At 50.8% G+C, this 15,107-nt stretch overlaps 1 protein-coding gene across 1 annotated transcript; it reads left to right on the top strand.

Moving 5' to 3' along the window:
- Positions 1-12,298: 12,298 nt before the first annotated feature.
- LOC123044074 (transcription repressor MYB5) lies at positions 12,299-14,459 on the top strand. The gene is made up of 3 exons (XM_044466713.1): positions 12,299-12,772; positions 13,028-13,295; positions 13,468-14,459. Exons 1-3 carry the CDS (start codon positions 12,640-12,642, stop codon positions 14,150-14,152), a joined length of 1,086 nt encoding a protein of 361 aa, XP_044322648.1. The 5' UTR covers positions 12,299-12,639; the 3' UTR covers positions 14,153-14,459.
- Positions 14,460-15,107: the final 648 nt, after the last annotated feature.

Raw genomic sequence — 15,107 nt, 5'->3', positions numbered from 1 at the left:
TTACTCCGGTTCACATATTCTTTCTGGTATGGAAGTACAAAGATAACTATAAACGTAACAATGAAATGTCATCTTGTATATTTTGTTCATGTTTTTCATGCATCATTATGGTGTCATTCAAGTCCTGAAATCACCATTTGGGGCTCCATTTCAATCCTTAGGTGCTTGATGCCATATCCATGCTTGATCGTGGTTCAAAGTGTGTCCCTCTTGTCCATGCATGCTAAGTTCTCATTTCTGAATAATACAAACTAGTCAAATTTAGGCATCATGGTATTCTCATTAGCTACTAGAAAAGATCCTAGAAATGAAAGTACATGATATTAGAGTTGACGTGCGCAAAGCAATGTTTTAAGTAGCGAGCTATGGAAAATAGCGGCGGGCCTCCAAATCAGCTAGAGCGGGCTAAAGCGGGCTATTTGGGAAGATGACCATTTAGCGGCACCCTGCTGAAAAGGCTATAGCGGGCTATAGCGAAGCTATAACCGTTTAAAACTATGGCGCAAACTCTAGTGGTCGGTCCTTGTACGTCCGGAACTTGAGTAGGTGTAGCTGCGAGGCTGTGGGTGTTACCGTACTAGAGATGTGTCCACATCAATTCTAGAGAGCGCTAGAGCGAGAGAGACATGGAGATGAAGGTGAGAGCAACCTTCCATCGAGCCAATGACATGGTTGACCCCAGCCTTAACAGTCCAAGTGAGACGCCACTGGCCCAAAGCCAATAACGATGCAGTCGGCCACGACGATCATGATATACGCAACACGGGGATGGGATCAAAATCCGACGAGGTTAGCTCATAGTGTGAGTTAGGATTAGGGTTTGGTGGAGGAGGAGGCGTTGGGCATTGGCTGTAAATAAGATAGGACACCTCTTTCCCCATACGTCCACCCCCTCCGTCCCAAGCCCACACCAGAGGGATGGTCGGGGCGGCGATGAAGTGAACCGATAATAAAGGTGAGCAGCACAATAATGACACTAGTCACAAATGTTTAAGATGATAATTGGGCAAGTGCCTGCTAGCAAGTTGTCCACGAGTTAATCCAGGTGCAAATGGAGGTAGATTGACGAATATTGAGGAAAATCCAACGACAATGAAACCACCAAAGGTAGAGAGGCCACCGAACATGGCCATTTTCGACAATGAAGTGAATGCTCTCATAACCGACCTTGTGGGAGTTGTGAGAGTAAAGGGTATGCTAATATTGCTAGAAAATTCTATCCTACTAATTTTTTGTTTTGGTCATGGCCAAAACGTTGGTCCTTATTTTGATGATTGTCAACTTTTTGATATGCCAAAACTCCTTTTGGCAACTCTAGTACATTCTTTTAACTAATGTCGACCTCTTGGGCAAACAAAACCTCTAACAAAATTTTGTTAGGTTAAATTTGGGTACAAACCAAACACAATCAACCGTAAAAACTCCCACAAGGCCAATGTCGAAACATCAAAGCTCCTATACCATATAGTGTTTCCATTTTTTCTTGAACATAGTATAATCGTAGATGCTTATGTAAACACACATATATTTACCCATATGAACGCACTCACGCACATCATATCCCTATGAGCATCTTCGAGATATTGAACCTCACAACATCTTGAGATTGACGAAGTCAGCACGGAAGTTTCGTAGTCGATAAAAACGTATGCTCCCAGCGAACGATATCGCTGAAAAATCTGAAATAAATCTAGAAAAAATGCAAGCATCAATGACAGTTTATACCTTGAATGCTGGCAAGCTGGTTCCACCACAAAAATATAGTAAAGCTAGTTCATGGAACAAACCACTGCTTCATTTCGTAGCCAGCTGATTGAACTTCCCGGGATACAGTACGTAAAGCTATCTGATGGAACGAGCTCACTGTTCCTGTTCACTTACTTTTGGAGACACGGACAGCGCACAATTCCGTCCGGGCGTGGCAAACCTCCCGACCCATTTATCTGAAATTATCATGTCCCAGCTATTATATTTTATGAGTATCAAGTATCAACACGTGGACGGTATCTCGGATATATTTTTATACATACAAGAAGATAATGCACATGAATACATCTGCAAGTACCAAAGCTATTTTCCTTGAGTCGCGGCGTACAGTATGGCTTGTACTCTTGTGCAGTGGATGCGTACTACGTCGAGGGCGACATGTGTACGCGCGGTTTAATAAATGCGCACGTAGCTGCAGGGTTTCAAGCTACCGCCCCCCCTGGGATTTACAAATAGTGGCCTCATCAATCGGTCATGCTGCGGTCGAACGTGGAATAGTTTGTGCATACCTGCATAATGACCAACGAAATGATGGATTTTTTTTAGAAAGGAGGCGTTTGCCCGGAAATGATGGATTATATATTACAGAATGATTTGTTCTTTTGGAAAATTCGCAGGAAGCATCTCGGAATGTGTTGCCAGTAATGCAACACGCACGGACTTATTCTTACCGAATTAACGGACTGTAATTGGGTGGCAGATTTATTAGGAGTGATGAAAATTGTGCGTATTGGTCCGTGCATCTAGGATTATTGATGGGTTGATCGATAGTGTGTTATTTCTAGCAACAGAGCGCATATCACGGACCCCTCGACGCCAACCACAGATCTTCTCTGTTGAGATGTAGATAACATATGTGTATTTCTTGTACAACAAGCCCTCCTTCTTCCATGTATAGTCGAGGACGTGGCTACCCTTTGTACTTATATATACGTGCATATTGCACCCGATCAATATATCGTGAGTTGCATAATTCTCTACATGGTATCAGCCTTAGTCCGATCCACCCTCCCCTAGCGCGTCGCGTCGCCTCCCAGCCGCCGCCGCTTCCCTACGCCCGCGTCGGCGAACCCTCGCCGCCGCCGTAGCTCTCCCTCCCGCGTCGCTGGCTCCCTGCCGCCGCTCCTCTCGCAAGCCCTCCCACGCTGCCGCTCGCGATCCCTTCTTCTCGCCGCTAGCCGCACTCAACCCAAACCCTAACACCCTCGCTACCCGCTGCCATCTACCCAAACCCGCCCCGGCCGCCGCCTAACCCTAGCCGCACCTAAACCCTAGCCATGTCGGGTTCCAACCTTCTCTCCGGCCGGTCCGCCGCCTCCACCCCTCCCGTGGTGAAGCCGCCGAACCCCTTCGACTCTTCCTCCGGCTCCTCCACCGCCACCCTTCCCGATCCCGCCTACATCCGTGATGTTCCCATCGAACGTCGCGTCCCGGTGATCCTCTCCCACAAAGAGGCGAACTTCTATGCTTGGAAGACATACTTCAAACTCCTCTTTCGTGAGTATAATCTGCAGGACCACATCGACGGCACCGCCAACCTCTTCATCCTCAACCGCGACGCCGACTGGCTGGCGATCGACGCCACCATCATCCGGTGGCTCTTTCTCACCGTGTCCAAAGACATCTTCCACACTGTCGTTCGCGACAAGGACGATGCATGCACAGTGTGGAACAAGATCGTCGGTCTCTTCACCGACAACAAGCTCCAACGGATCGTCTTCCTGCAGCAGGAGTTCTTCGGGTGTCATCAAAACGACTCCTCCGTCGACGACTACTGCATGCGTCTCAAGACCCTCTCCGACGAGCTCAATGACATCGTCTTCAAGGTGGGCGATGAGTTGCTCCTCTCCATCCTCACCGCCGGCCTCAATGAGGATCTCGGCAACGCTGCCTCCAACCTCACACTCATGGCGAACCCTACCTACGAGCGGGCGGTGGCTTATCTTCGTCTCGAGGAACGCCGGTTGAAGCATCTTCGCTCCCGTGCCGTTCACACCGCCTTCGCCGCCGGCTACTCACGCGGTGGCCCTCCGCCCTCGGGTGCTCCCCCCGGCTTCCCCGCGCCGTTCCAGGCGCCCCGGCCACCGACTGCTTCAGCGCCAAACGGCGCCTACGGCGCCCCGTACCAGCAGCGGCCACCGGTCCCTGGTGCCCCTGCGGCTCTTCCTCAACACTTGCCGCAGCAGCCGCAGCAACAGCAGCCGCGCCAGCGACGCCGTGGCCGCGGTAAAGGTCAACAGCAGCAGCAACAGCCGCGCGCCGGGCCCGTCCACCAGCAGCAGCAGCCGACGCCACCTTGGGGGGGTGGCCACAACCCCTGGACCGGGGTTGTGCACGCCTACACTATGCCCGTGCCCCGCCCCCCCCCCCCCCCCGCTCCAAGCCTCCTCGGTCCCGGTCCTTCCGGGCATCAGGCCTTCTTCGCCGGTCAGCAAGCCGGCCCAGTCGCTCCATCCACCTACTACGCTCCTGCTCCGGTTGGCTATGGCGGGCTAACCACTAGCAATGGCGTGACCGGCTACTCGGGCTACCCTGCGCCGGCTTCTTATGATCCGGCTCTGATTGCTGCTCTTCATCAACAGCCTCCGACCGGGGCTTACTCCGGCGGTGGTGACTGGTTCATGGACACCGGTGCATCTTCGCACATGGCCGCTTACCCGGGTAACCTCTCCTCCGTGTCTCCTATTCACACTTCTTCTCGTATCATTGTCGGTAATGGTGTTGGTCTTCCTATCACTCATATTGGTTCCACAAGTTTTCCTTCCAACTCTAGGCCACTTTATCTCCATAATGTTCTTGTGTCTCCCGAGCTTATTCAGAATCTAGTTTGTGTTCGTAAACTTTCTCGTGATAACTCTGTAACTGTGGAATTTGACGAAGTTGGTTTTTCTGTTAAGGACGCCCTCACACGGATGGTTCTTCACCGCTGTGACAGTCCCGGCGATACATACTCCGTCCAGCCTCCATCATCTTCACCTGCTGGACCAGTTGCACTTTCCGCCGGCGTTGATCTCTGGCACGCACGTCTCAGTCATCCTAGCTCCACCGCTCTTCGTCATATCATTAGGGATTTTTCTTTTACATGTAATAAAACGGATGCGCACTTTTGTCACGCATGCCGTCTGGGCAAACATGTTCGCCTTCCCTTTAGTACTTCATCCACAGTTGCGTCGTTACCTTTCGAGTTAATCCATAGTGATGTTTGGACCTCTCCTGTTGCTAGTAACACTGGTTTTTCATATTATCTTGTTATCTTGGATGACTTTTCTCATTTTGTGTGGACCTTTCCATTACGTAAGAAGTCCGATGTTGCTGCCACTCTCACGGCTTTCTACTCTTATGTAGCCACACAATTCGGTCGTCCTATTCTAGCTTTGCAAACTGACAACGGGAAAGAATTCGACAACACTACCATCCGCAACCTTCTCTCCACACATGGCACTGTTTTCCGTCTTACCTGTCCATACACCTCACAGCAGAACGGTTGGGCCGAACGCATCCTTCGCACTCTCAACGACTGCGTCCGCACCCTCCTTTTCCATGCCTACATGCCACCCCGCTTCTGGCCTGACGCTCTCGCTACTGCCACTCTCCTCATAAACCTTCGTCCATGTCGTACCCGGTGGAACTTCACACCTCACCACCTTCTCTTCGGGTCTCCTCCTTCATACGACGGTCTTCGTATATTTGGTTGTCTCTGTTATCCTAGTATTGTCGCCACCACTCCTCATAAACTTGCTCCTCGTTCCCTTCCATGTGTCTTCCTTGGTTACCCGGCTAACACCAAAGGCTATAGATGCTATGACCCGGTTTCCCACCGTGTCATCACATCCCGGCATGTTTATTTCGACGAGTTGTCTTTTCCTTTTAAACAGGAACAACAGGAGGCTTCTTCCTCGGCGCCCGGTCCCTCCTTGGCCGACCCTATCCGCCCTGGTTTAACCACCCGGCGTAGGGCGCCCCCTGGACGTGCGGCGCTTCGGCTCCTGCCCGCCGCTTCATCAGCCGCGCCGGCCTCCGAGCCGGCCTCCCAGCCGGCCTCCGCGCCGGTCTCCGAGCCGGCCTCCACGCCGGCCTCTCCGGCTGCTTCATCATCGGGCTTCGCGCCGGCCTCTGCGCCGGTCTCCCCGGCTTCGTCGACTTCACCGGCCACTGGGTCGGCTCGCTCGCCGGAGTCGCCATCCTCTGTCCCGGCTTCTTCACAGCCGGGCGCGTCGCCGGCATCTTCACCACCAGGCTCGGCGCCTTCTCCGGTAGCGGCTGCTGTGCCACCGCCTGCTGGCCCTGTCACGCGGTCACGGCTAGGCGTCCATCGGCCCAGCACTCGCTACCCACCGGACGTGTACACCTGCGTCGCTTCGACTTCTTCATCGCCATCACCCGTGCCGACCTCCGCCCGTTCCGCGCTTCGTGACCCCATGTGGTTCGCCGCGATGAAGTAGGAGTTTGATGCATTGCAACGCAATCACACCTGGCAGCTCGTTCCCTGTCCTCCTCAAGCCAACATCATTACCGGGAAGTGGGTGTTCAAACACAAGTTTCATCCGGATGGTACTCTCGACCGACACAAGGCTCGTTGGGTCGTTCACGGTTTTCATCAACGAGCAGGTGTTGACTTCACCGACACCTTCGCCCCGGTTGTCAAACCCGGCACGATTCGGACTGTTCTTCAGCTCGCGGTCTCTCGCTCATGGCCTGTGCACCAGATGGATGTTTCGAATGCTTTTCTTCATGGTCACCTTGAGGAACAGGTGTTCTGTCAGCAGCCGACTGGATTTGTTGATGAGTCTTCTTCGGATCATGTGTGCTTGCTCTCTCGGTCTTTGTACGGCCTTAAGCAAGCTCCTCGCGCTTGGTACCAGCGCATCGCAGCTTTTCTCACTCAGCTTGGCTTCCGCTCCACTCGCTCTGATGCTTCACTGTTTGTCTACCACCAGGGTGATGCTACTGCCTACCTTCTGCTCTATGTTGACGACATCATCTTGACAGCATGCTCGCCTGCTCTTCTTCAACAGCTCACTGATCGTCTTCGTGCTGAATTTGCCATTAAGGATCTAGGTCCTCTGCACTATTTTCTCGGGATCGAGGTTCTTCGTCGAGCAGATGGCTTCTTTCTTCATCAGCGGAAGTATGCTCATGAGCTTCTGGATCGTGCCGGGATGCTTAACTGCAAACCGGCTGCCACACTTGTTGATACGAAGGCCAAGCTCTCCGCCACAGATGGTTCTCCTGCTTCAGATGCTCCCTTCTACAGGTCGATTGTTGGTGCTCTTCAGTACCTCACTCTTACTCGACCGGAGCTCCAGTACGCTGTGCAGCATGTTTGCCTTCATATGCATGCTCCACGTGATGCTCACTGGACCGCGGTCAAGCGCATTCTGCGCTACATCCGTGGCACCTTGGATCTTGGATTGTCACTTCAGGCTTCATCATCTTTGGACATGACGGCTTATTCTGACGCCGATTGGGCCGGCTGCCCTGACACGTGCCGCTCGACCTCTGGTTATTGCGTCTATCTTGGACCATCTCTCATCTCCTGGTCGTCCAAGCGGCAGCCTGTCGTCTCCCGCTCCAGTGCTGAAGCAGAGTACCGCGCCGTTGCCAACGTCGTCGCCGAGTGTTCCTGGCTTCATCAGCTGTTGCATGAGCTTTTGTCTCCGGTTGACAAGGCTACGATTGTCTACTGTGACAATGTTTCTGCGGTCTACCTCTCCGCCAACCCGGTTCATCATCGACGCACCAAGCACATTGAGATTGATATCCACTTTGTTCGGGAACAGGTCGCTTTGGGTCATGTGCGCGTGCTACATGTACCTACGTCCCAACAGTTTGCTGACATCATGACCAAGGGCTTGTCTACTGCGTCTTTCGAGGAGTTCCGATCCAGTCTTTGCGTCGACCGTGGTGTCGCTTCGACTGCGGGGGGGTGTTGAGATGTAGATAACATATGTGTATTTCTTGTACAACAAGCCCTCCTCCTTCCATGTATAGTCGAGGACGTGGCTACCCTTTGTACTTATATATACGTGCATATTACACCCGATCAATATATCGTGAGTTGCATAATTCTCTACATTCTCCACTGCCCTGCTAAATTAGTTGACGCTGCCTCTCCTGCCTCGTAAGCCATACAACTAGGCAACTAGCGGGCGTGCCAACGTCGTCATTGCTCCGCCTCCTCCGTGCACCCTGTAGATTTACTCCGTTCGCCGGCCCGTTATTCGGCGCCACAGCAAATCCGCTGGCTCCCTGCCAATCTCCCTCTAGATCCATGGACCACGAAAAATATCACCCCCAGCTTGCCCCGGCACATGCCGTGACTTCGCCCCCTCCCTCCTCCCCTCAACCCTAACTCCAAAGCGTAACCTCTCCGGCGAGCTAAGGTGTCGACCGGCTCATCCCATCTCCGCCGTCCATTCTGCTCTAGTATGTGGACTCTGCTTCACGTCTCATTCCAACGAAGAAGAAGGCGCAGACGGGCTCGAGCGCGACAAGTCGACGGCTGCTGACGCAGATGGCGCCGGGCCGTTTGCACGTAGCATGAATCCAACATTTCATGCAGGCAGAGGCGAGCACCACAGTGAACCCTGTCGGTGCGTAGGGGCACGTGTGCTATAACCCCTCTTCGTCACGCGGTCACTATTCGCTGGCGACCGGCTCTATGCCAGGGAAAATGATCCACCCGACGATCTGTTCCATATAGAAACCCTGGATCGCTGTGGCCAAAGCAGGGATCGCACACACGCATTAGGCTAACATGATTGCTTCATATAGGCTAGCTAGCTAGGAAAAGCGAACGTGTTTTAGCTAATGGGTATGTGGATATCATTGCAGTGCCCTGTTGTCCACACATGCTTTGCTGTAGTGTCGACCCCCAGATTAATTCTCTTGTGTCACATGGGCCATTTGGCCTTTCCTTCCAGCTCCCTCTTTCTTGTAACCTAACGTCCACTCTACTGGTAGGAATGGGATCACTTGCTACAGGTAGCTCCGTACGCATCAGTGACACGATAAGGTTCCCCTACTGTGGCATTTGGCTAGTAGTAAGCAGTACCACCTGCGTGTTGAAATACATGTCGGTTTCGGTATATATTCGCACAGGAAATGAAAATTGCTTTTGAAGGCCGAGCTCCATGGACACTGTTAAAAAAATCAAAATTCATACTTTTACTTAAAAAATCCAAAACAAATATATATAGATATACATGGAAGCAAAATGTACAATCATGATGAAATACTTTGAAACGAGGGCTGTGTAAAAAAAAGTTGCTTTTCAGCACATGATACTTTTCATCTTCAAAGTCCATGAATTTGTTTTCTATACATGTCACAATACGTAAACTTTTTGTATGTAAGAATAGGATTTCTTGTGGAGTAACGCGTTTTGGTGACCGGGCTCCATGAAGGCAAATTTTGTTGAAAAATTCAAAATTCAAACTTTCCATTTTTAAAAAATCAGGACAAATATGCATGCATATAAGGATGAAATGTATGTGCGTGCAAAAAAATTAACGATGAAATAACTTGAATTGTGACATGTGGAATGACCGCCCCAAGTAGTTTGTGGGAATAACTACCCTTAGATTGAACTAAGCACGTAAGACTTTCGTAAAATCTTGGCACTACGCGTGAGACAACCTAGCCACCCACACTAGTAGAAAAGGGGGCATCAGTCCCAGTTCGTAAGGGCCTTTAGTCCCGGTTCTTGTTACTAATGCCTCCACCCTTTAGTCCCGGTTCTAACTGGAACCGGGACTAAAGGTCGCGGCCACGTGGAGCTCCACCTTTAGTCCCGGTTGGTAACACCAACCGGGACTAAAGGAAATTTTATGATTTTTATTTTTGAATTTTTTATAAAAAAAATTTGAATTTTTTTCCTTTTCAAATTTCTAAATTATTTTAACCTCTAATCTCTAATCACCACCCCTCATCACTGCTCAATTTATCCTCTAATCTCTAATCATCCCTCATCATTCCTAATCATCTAACTTCCCGAACGGTCACCCATCCTCCCACTCCCCCAGCCTAAGCACGCTTAACTTCCGGGTTCTATTCTCCCTCGTTTTCAAGTCTGCACTTGTTATTTTCCTGACAATAGTAAGATGTCAATCCTATTAACCCTCAGGAATTTTGCGTGAGTATGAAGTGACACATTTCACTGTTTGAGTTTGCAACTATTGTTTTAAAAAACAATGATTATTTAGTAACACTGATATTTCTTGAATAATTAGTTTAACCATTGTTTGAGCATTGTTTGACCACAGTTTGACCAGATCTGACCAAAATTCAAAATAATTGAAATAATTATTTAGTAACACTAATATTCTAGAATAACTAGTTTGACCATTGTTTGACCACAGTTTGAATTTTTTTTCGATTTTCCACTCTAGATCTTAAAAGCCCCGTAACTTTTTCTGTTAGGTTTTTGAGGATTTTGAAAATGTTTAACGGGATACCCCCAGTTAAATTTGGATGTAACTTTTCGAGTAGATGATTTTTCATATAAAAAACTTTTTCACCCGAGTCAGTATGCAAAAGTTATGCCCATTTTACTAAATTCTAGAGAGATTTTGCAAATAAAGTCGAAATTCACATTTGCAAATTTTCGCAACAACTAGACCACATATCACATGGGAAACTTATTTTTTTATTTTTTTTTACATTTTCATCATTTTCTTTTATTTTTTTAAACTAAAAAGGCGATCCACGCGGGGGGGGGGGGGTGTGGAGTTTGAAAATGTGACCATTAGTACCGGTTCGTGCCATGAACCGGTACTAATGCCTCAAACCCCATTAGTACCGGGTGGTGGCTCGAACCGGGACTAAAGGTCTAACCTTTAGTCCCGGTTGGTGCCAGGAACCGGTACTAATGGGCATCGCACCCTTTAGTCCCGGTTCGTGGCACCAACCGGGACTAAAAGGTCCAGACGAACCGGTACAAATGGCCCACGTGGCCCTTGGACGCACGAACCGGGACTAATGCCCCCATTAGTCCCGGTTCTAGACTGAACCGGGACTAATGGGCTAACTCGGGGTGGACCAAAGCCCTCTTTTCTACTAGTGTCAAAAAGCTAGGGTTCCTCTGCCTTCCGCCGGCGCCGGCACCGGTCCGCCTCGTCTTCTGTGGCCTTAGGGCCATGGGGGCAGAGTGGATCAAGGTCCTTGCTGGTGGGAGGGCTCCGTTTGTAGATCTTTTTTCGAGGTTTGTTAGGGTTTTTGTCCTAGTTAGGAAGACGAGACAATGGCGGCTCCCTGAAGATGGAATAGAGTTCTTCCTGCCTAGCCCCTTTCTAGTGATGCGTCTAGCATCGTCGGTGGGCATGTGGAGGTGTGTCTCCGGTGGATCTGTCTTTGGTGGATTTGCTTGGACCTATTCATCGTTTGTCTTTATTCGTGTGTCTTCAGGTTGGATCCTTCTTATCTACACTCTTCATCGCCGGCGACATGATGTTCTGGTGCGTTGGTTCTATGGGGCCTTAGCACGACGACTTTCCGACTGCCTACTACAACACGGTTTGCCCGGCTCTGGCGAGGGAGGGATGCTCGCTTCAGTGCTTGTAGTCGTCGCTGGGTGCTCTACGGATCTGAATGTAATTTTTATTATTTCTAGTGTTCGTTGTACTATCATGATTGAAAATGAATAGCTCTTTGATCATTGATTCTCTGAAGCGTGTAATTAAAAAACATGGATATTTCTAGCAAAAGAAAACATAGACATTTATATTTTTACATTGTCTCCGTTGTATTATATTTCATAATGGATTTAGTAGTACCTACCAATTCAAATACCAATAGATGTTATTGATACTTTTTACATCTAAAGACAAACTTAAAAATGCTTTATCGATTGAGACGTATTCTAGAGTAACATGTATATGGACAAGAGCTGAAGGGGTTATGTACGTAACTGTTGAATGACCGACAGAAATATATCCATCATTCAGTAGTAGTATCAATTTGACACTGTCAATAAATGTTTGCCATATCCTCTACATGCATGAATAACCAAACATAAAAATGTTTACTTGATTGAGACATTGCTTTAAAGTGACACGTACCCTACATTGACAGGAATTGAAGGGCCGGGGCTACGTACGTAACTGTTGGTTCATATGCGTGGTGGAGATGCAAATTACATAAGAGGCGACATGACATATGTTTGTTGCCGTGCTAGCTGCTCAATTGCTTGCGTTCCGGATAACTTGTTGCAGCATCAAGAAGTGATGTTAACGCAAAGTGAGCGTCATCCAAAGCCCCACAGGGCCGGCTAGGGTTCATGCAATGCATGCAGCATCTGTATGGTGGTAGTGGAGGATGCAAAGGTGTCAAGGTGAAAAATGATTAAGCGGGGGAAAGGCGCGGAAAAGCAGGGGGACACAAAAGAGTCAACCAGCCCTACCGCAGCTGGGTGGACAGTTACGAGACCTAATCTCTTTGTCTAATCAGCCCACACACACACGACGCACGGGCCAAAGATTTCACGACCAACCTATCTGCCCCGACGGATGGGCAAAGGCGGATTCACTGGAGCTGAAAAGATGAGAGAGTACGCCGGCGGTAGTACTGACACTGGCTAGCTCCCTCCCTGTGTGTGTACTGTCTACACTGGCTATAGCTAGCAAGAGCGAGGCAAGCGCTACGCTGGCACCTACCTGAGAGCGACCCCCCGCCTTCCGCCCTGAGGCCCCTTTTATACTCTGCCCTCGCTTTGTCTTCCCTCCATCGCTCCGTCGGTCGTTTCTTCCTCTGCCATTGCCGCCATCGTCGGCCGCCGCCTACTGCTCGCCACGGCCGGCTAGCAGAGCTGCACGGGCGGCAACGCCACTGAGCTTTGGTTCACGTCGTCTCAGTCCGTCTCAGTCCGTCGGCGGCATGTCGAAGCGGCCGGGCGGGACGAAGAAGAGGCTGAAGCGCGGCCTCTGGTCGCCGGAGGAGGACGAGAAGCTCATGAACCACATTGCCAAGTACGGCAACGGCTGCTGGAGCTCCATCCCCAAGATTGCAGGTACCGTACCAACCTAGTTCACTGCTACACTAGCTAGCTTGCCCCCTCCTTGATCCGCCAATGCAGCAGTAGCTTTCTCGTCAGTTATGCTAGTGCCACTGTGACATTTCCTATCTAAATTAGAGATGGTTTCCTTTTATGCGACGCAATTAAGTGACAATGTTGTGTGAAGACACTGATTAGCAAATTACTCATCAATTTTGAAGTGCCAATTTGATGGAATTAATCGGTTTTGATTTGTTGCTGCATTATTAGGCCTTGAGAGGTGCGGGAAGAGCTGCAGGCTGAGGTGGATAAACTACCTGAGGCCGGACCTCAAGAGGGGCGCCTTCTCGCAGGAGGAGGAGGACCTCATCATCCACCTCCATTCCATCCTCGGCAACAAGTGGTCTCAGATCGCCGCGCAGCTGCCGGGGCGCACCGACAACGAAGTCAAGAACTTCTGGAACTCCTTCATCAAGAAGAAGCTCCGCCAGCGCGGCATCGACCCGGCCACCCACAAGCCGCTCGCCCCCGCCAGCCAGTGGCGTATCTAGGGGGTGGACAGGGTGGTCCATGGACCACCCTGGAATTTCCCCATAATCTATATAGCATAGAGAAAAATATATTTTTATAATAAATAAATATATTTATGTGAATATTTTGCATTTGTGGACCACCATGGCATGTTGGGCTAGCTACGCCACTGCCGCCAGCGCTCCCCCCGCCGCCACGCCTGTCAGCCGCAGCGCCGTGTTCAGCGAGGCCGAGCTGATACTGTCGTCGCCCGTGGGGGGACAGCACATGCCGCCGCTGGTGTCGGCGGAGAGCTACGTGTACAGCCGGGGCAGCATGGACGGCGCCGGCGGCGTGGTGGGCGGGTGCAGTGACGACGTGTCCCTGTCGTCGCTGTCGGGGTACAACAACAACAACCAGACGGCGGACTTCGCCGGGTACCTCGACGCGGACGCGCTGCACGGCGGGGTTATCCCGTCGGTGTCGAGCTCCAGCACGCTGAACTCGATGGCCGGGGTGAGCCCCGGCGGCGCGGCCAACACCAACGCCACCACGGACGAGCTGTGCTGCAACAACAACCCGAGCAACAGCGGCAGCGGGTTCGAGTCGTCCACGACGCAGAGCAGCAGCAACCACCACCTGCCGTGGCTGGAGCTGGGGTCGATCAGCAGCTGCACCGAGGACGCCAGCGGCGCCGGCGCCGGCGCCGACCACTACGGCGCGGCGCTGGATGAGCTCAAGTGGTCCGACTACGTGTTCGACGGCGGCTACCAGCAGTACCACCAGCAGGGCCAGTGCATCTACGGCGACAGCAAGGCCGCCGCCGACGCAGCGGCGGCGCAGTTCGACGCGCACGGGCTGGGAATCAACTGGTGCTTGAATTGAACTCATCCAACCGACAGTCCGACACCAAAGGCCGGCGGCCAGCAATCAGCCGCTGCTGCCGCCACTACATGCAAAGATCCAGATTGTAACGTATACGCGAGTTTATAATACTCCTAGCTACTAAGAAATGTTTGGTGAGGTTTTGGCTTGTAAATTGTTTCTCCCTTACGTTCTCTCTTGTTTCTTTCTTTCTTTCATCTTGAGTTGGTGATTGATTGATTGATCTGTATAACTTTGAGTGTAAAAGTGCATATGACGAACACAGAAGGATCGACGGAGGGATACATATATTACTTTACTCCTGCTATATAAAGGTGTTTGATTTTTGCGTGGTTAATTAAATAAAGAGTGTGGTGTGGTGTGGTGATGATTAATCAATCACAGGCAGCTTCGGCGGACGGCTGGCTTTATCATGGGGTCCGCCGGGCCATTGAATTCGTCCTCGATCGATCGATCGCTTTACTTTTTGGTGATTGGTGATGGTGGAGTGTTGGTCCCGTACGTGGCTGGATCGTTCGTTCGTTCGTGCGTGCGTCAATTTGGTCATGATGATGATTGAGCTGTAAGGAGAGAGGACGTACTTTATACTGTGCAAGCTCTTGTCCTGGAGTGTAATTAGCACATGGACGATGGGCCGGCTTAATCACAGTGAAATGAAGTTTGAAAAACGAAAAACATCATTATGCTTTTGAATTTTGTTAGAAGGTGCAGCTTTCATGGCATTTAGCTGCCTAGGTAGGTTGATTTTGAATCTCACTCAACAGGAAAAGACTCTCGCTCGCGTCGCCTCCAGGGGGCGACTCAGGCGCCCCAACCGCCGCCGCCCTCGACCTCCCTCCTCCCCTTCTTCCTCGCCGCCACCGAAGAAGGTCGGCGAGCGAAGCTCGCCTGGCGGACGGCGGACGGCGGGCCTTCCTCCTTTCTTCAGGAGGGGATCCTCTGGCTGAGATGCATC

This window comes from Triticum aestivum, chromosome 2B (genome assembly GCF_018294505.1).
Source record: "Triticum aestivum cultivar Chinese Spring chromosome 2B, IWGSC CS RefSeq v2.1, whole genome shotgun sequence".
Taxonomy (NCBI): domain Eukaryota; kingdom Viridiplantae; phylum Streptophyta; class Magnoliopsida; order Poales; family Poaceae; genus Triticum; species Triticum aestivum.
This window is presented reverse-complemented; position numbering and strand designations above follow the sequence as displayed.

Excerpts from the sequence above, each read along its gene's own strand:
- LOC123044074 (XM_044466713.1), top strand. The coding sequence starts at position 12,640 with ATGTCGAAGCGGCCGGGCGGGACGAAGAAGAGGCTGAAGCGCGGCCTC. Across the intron at positions 12,773-13,027 it reads CTCCATCCCCAAGATTGCAG|GCCTTGAGAGGTGCGGGAAG; the intron begins GTACCGTACCAA and ends CTGCATTATTAG. Across the intron at positions 13,296-13,467 it reads CCGCTCGCCCCCGCCAGCCA|CGCTCCCCCCGCCGCCACGC; the intron begins GTGGCGTATCTA and ends CACTGCCGCCAG.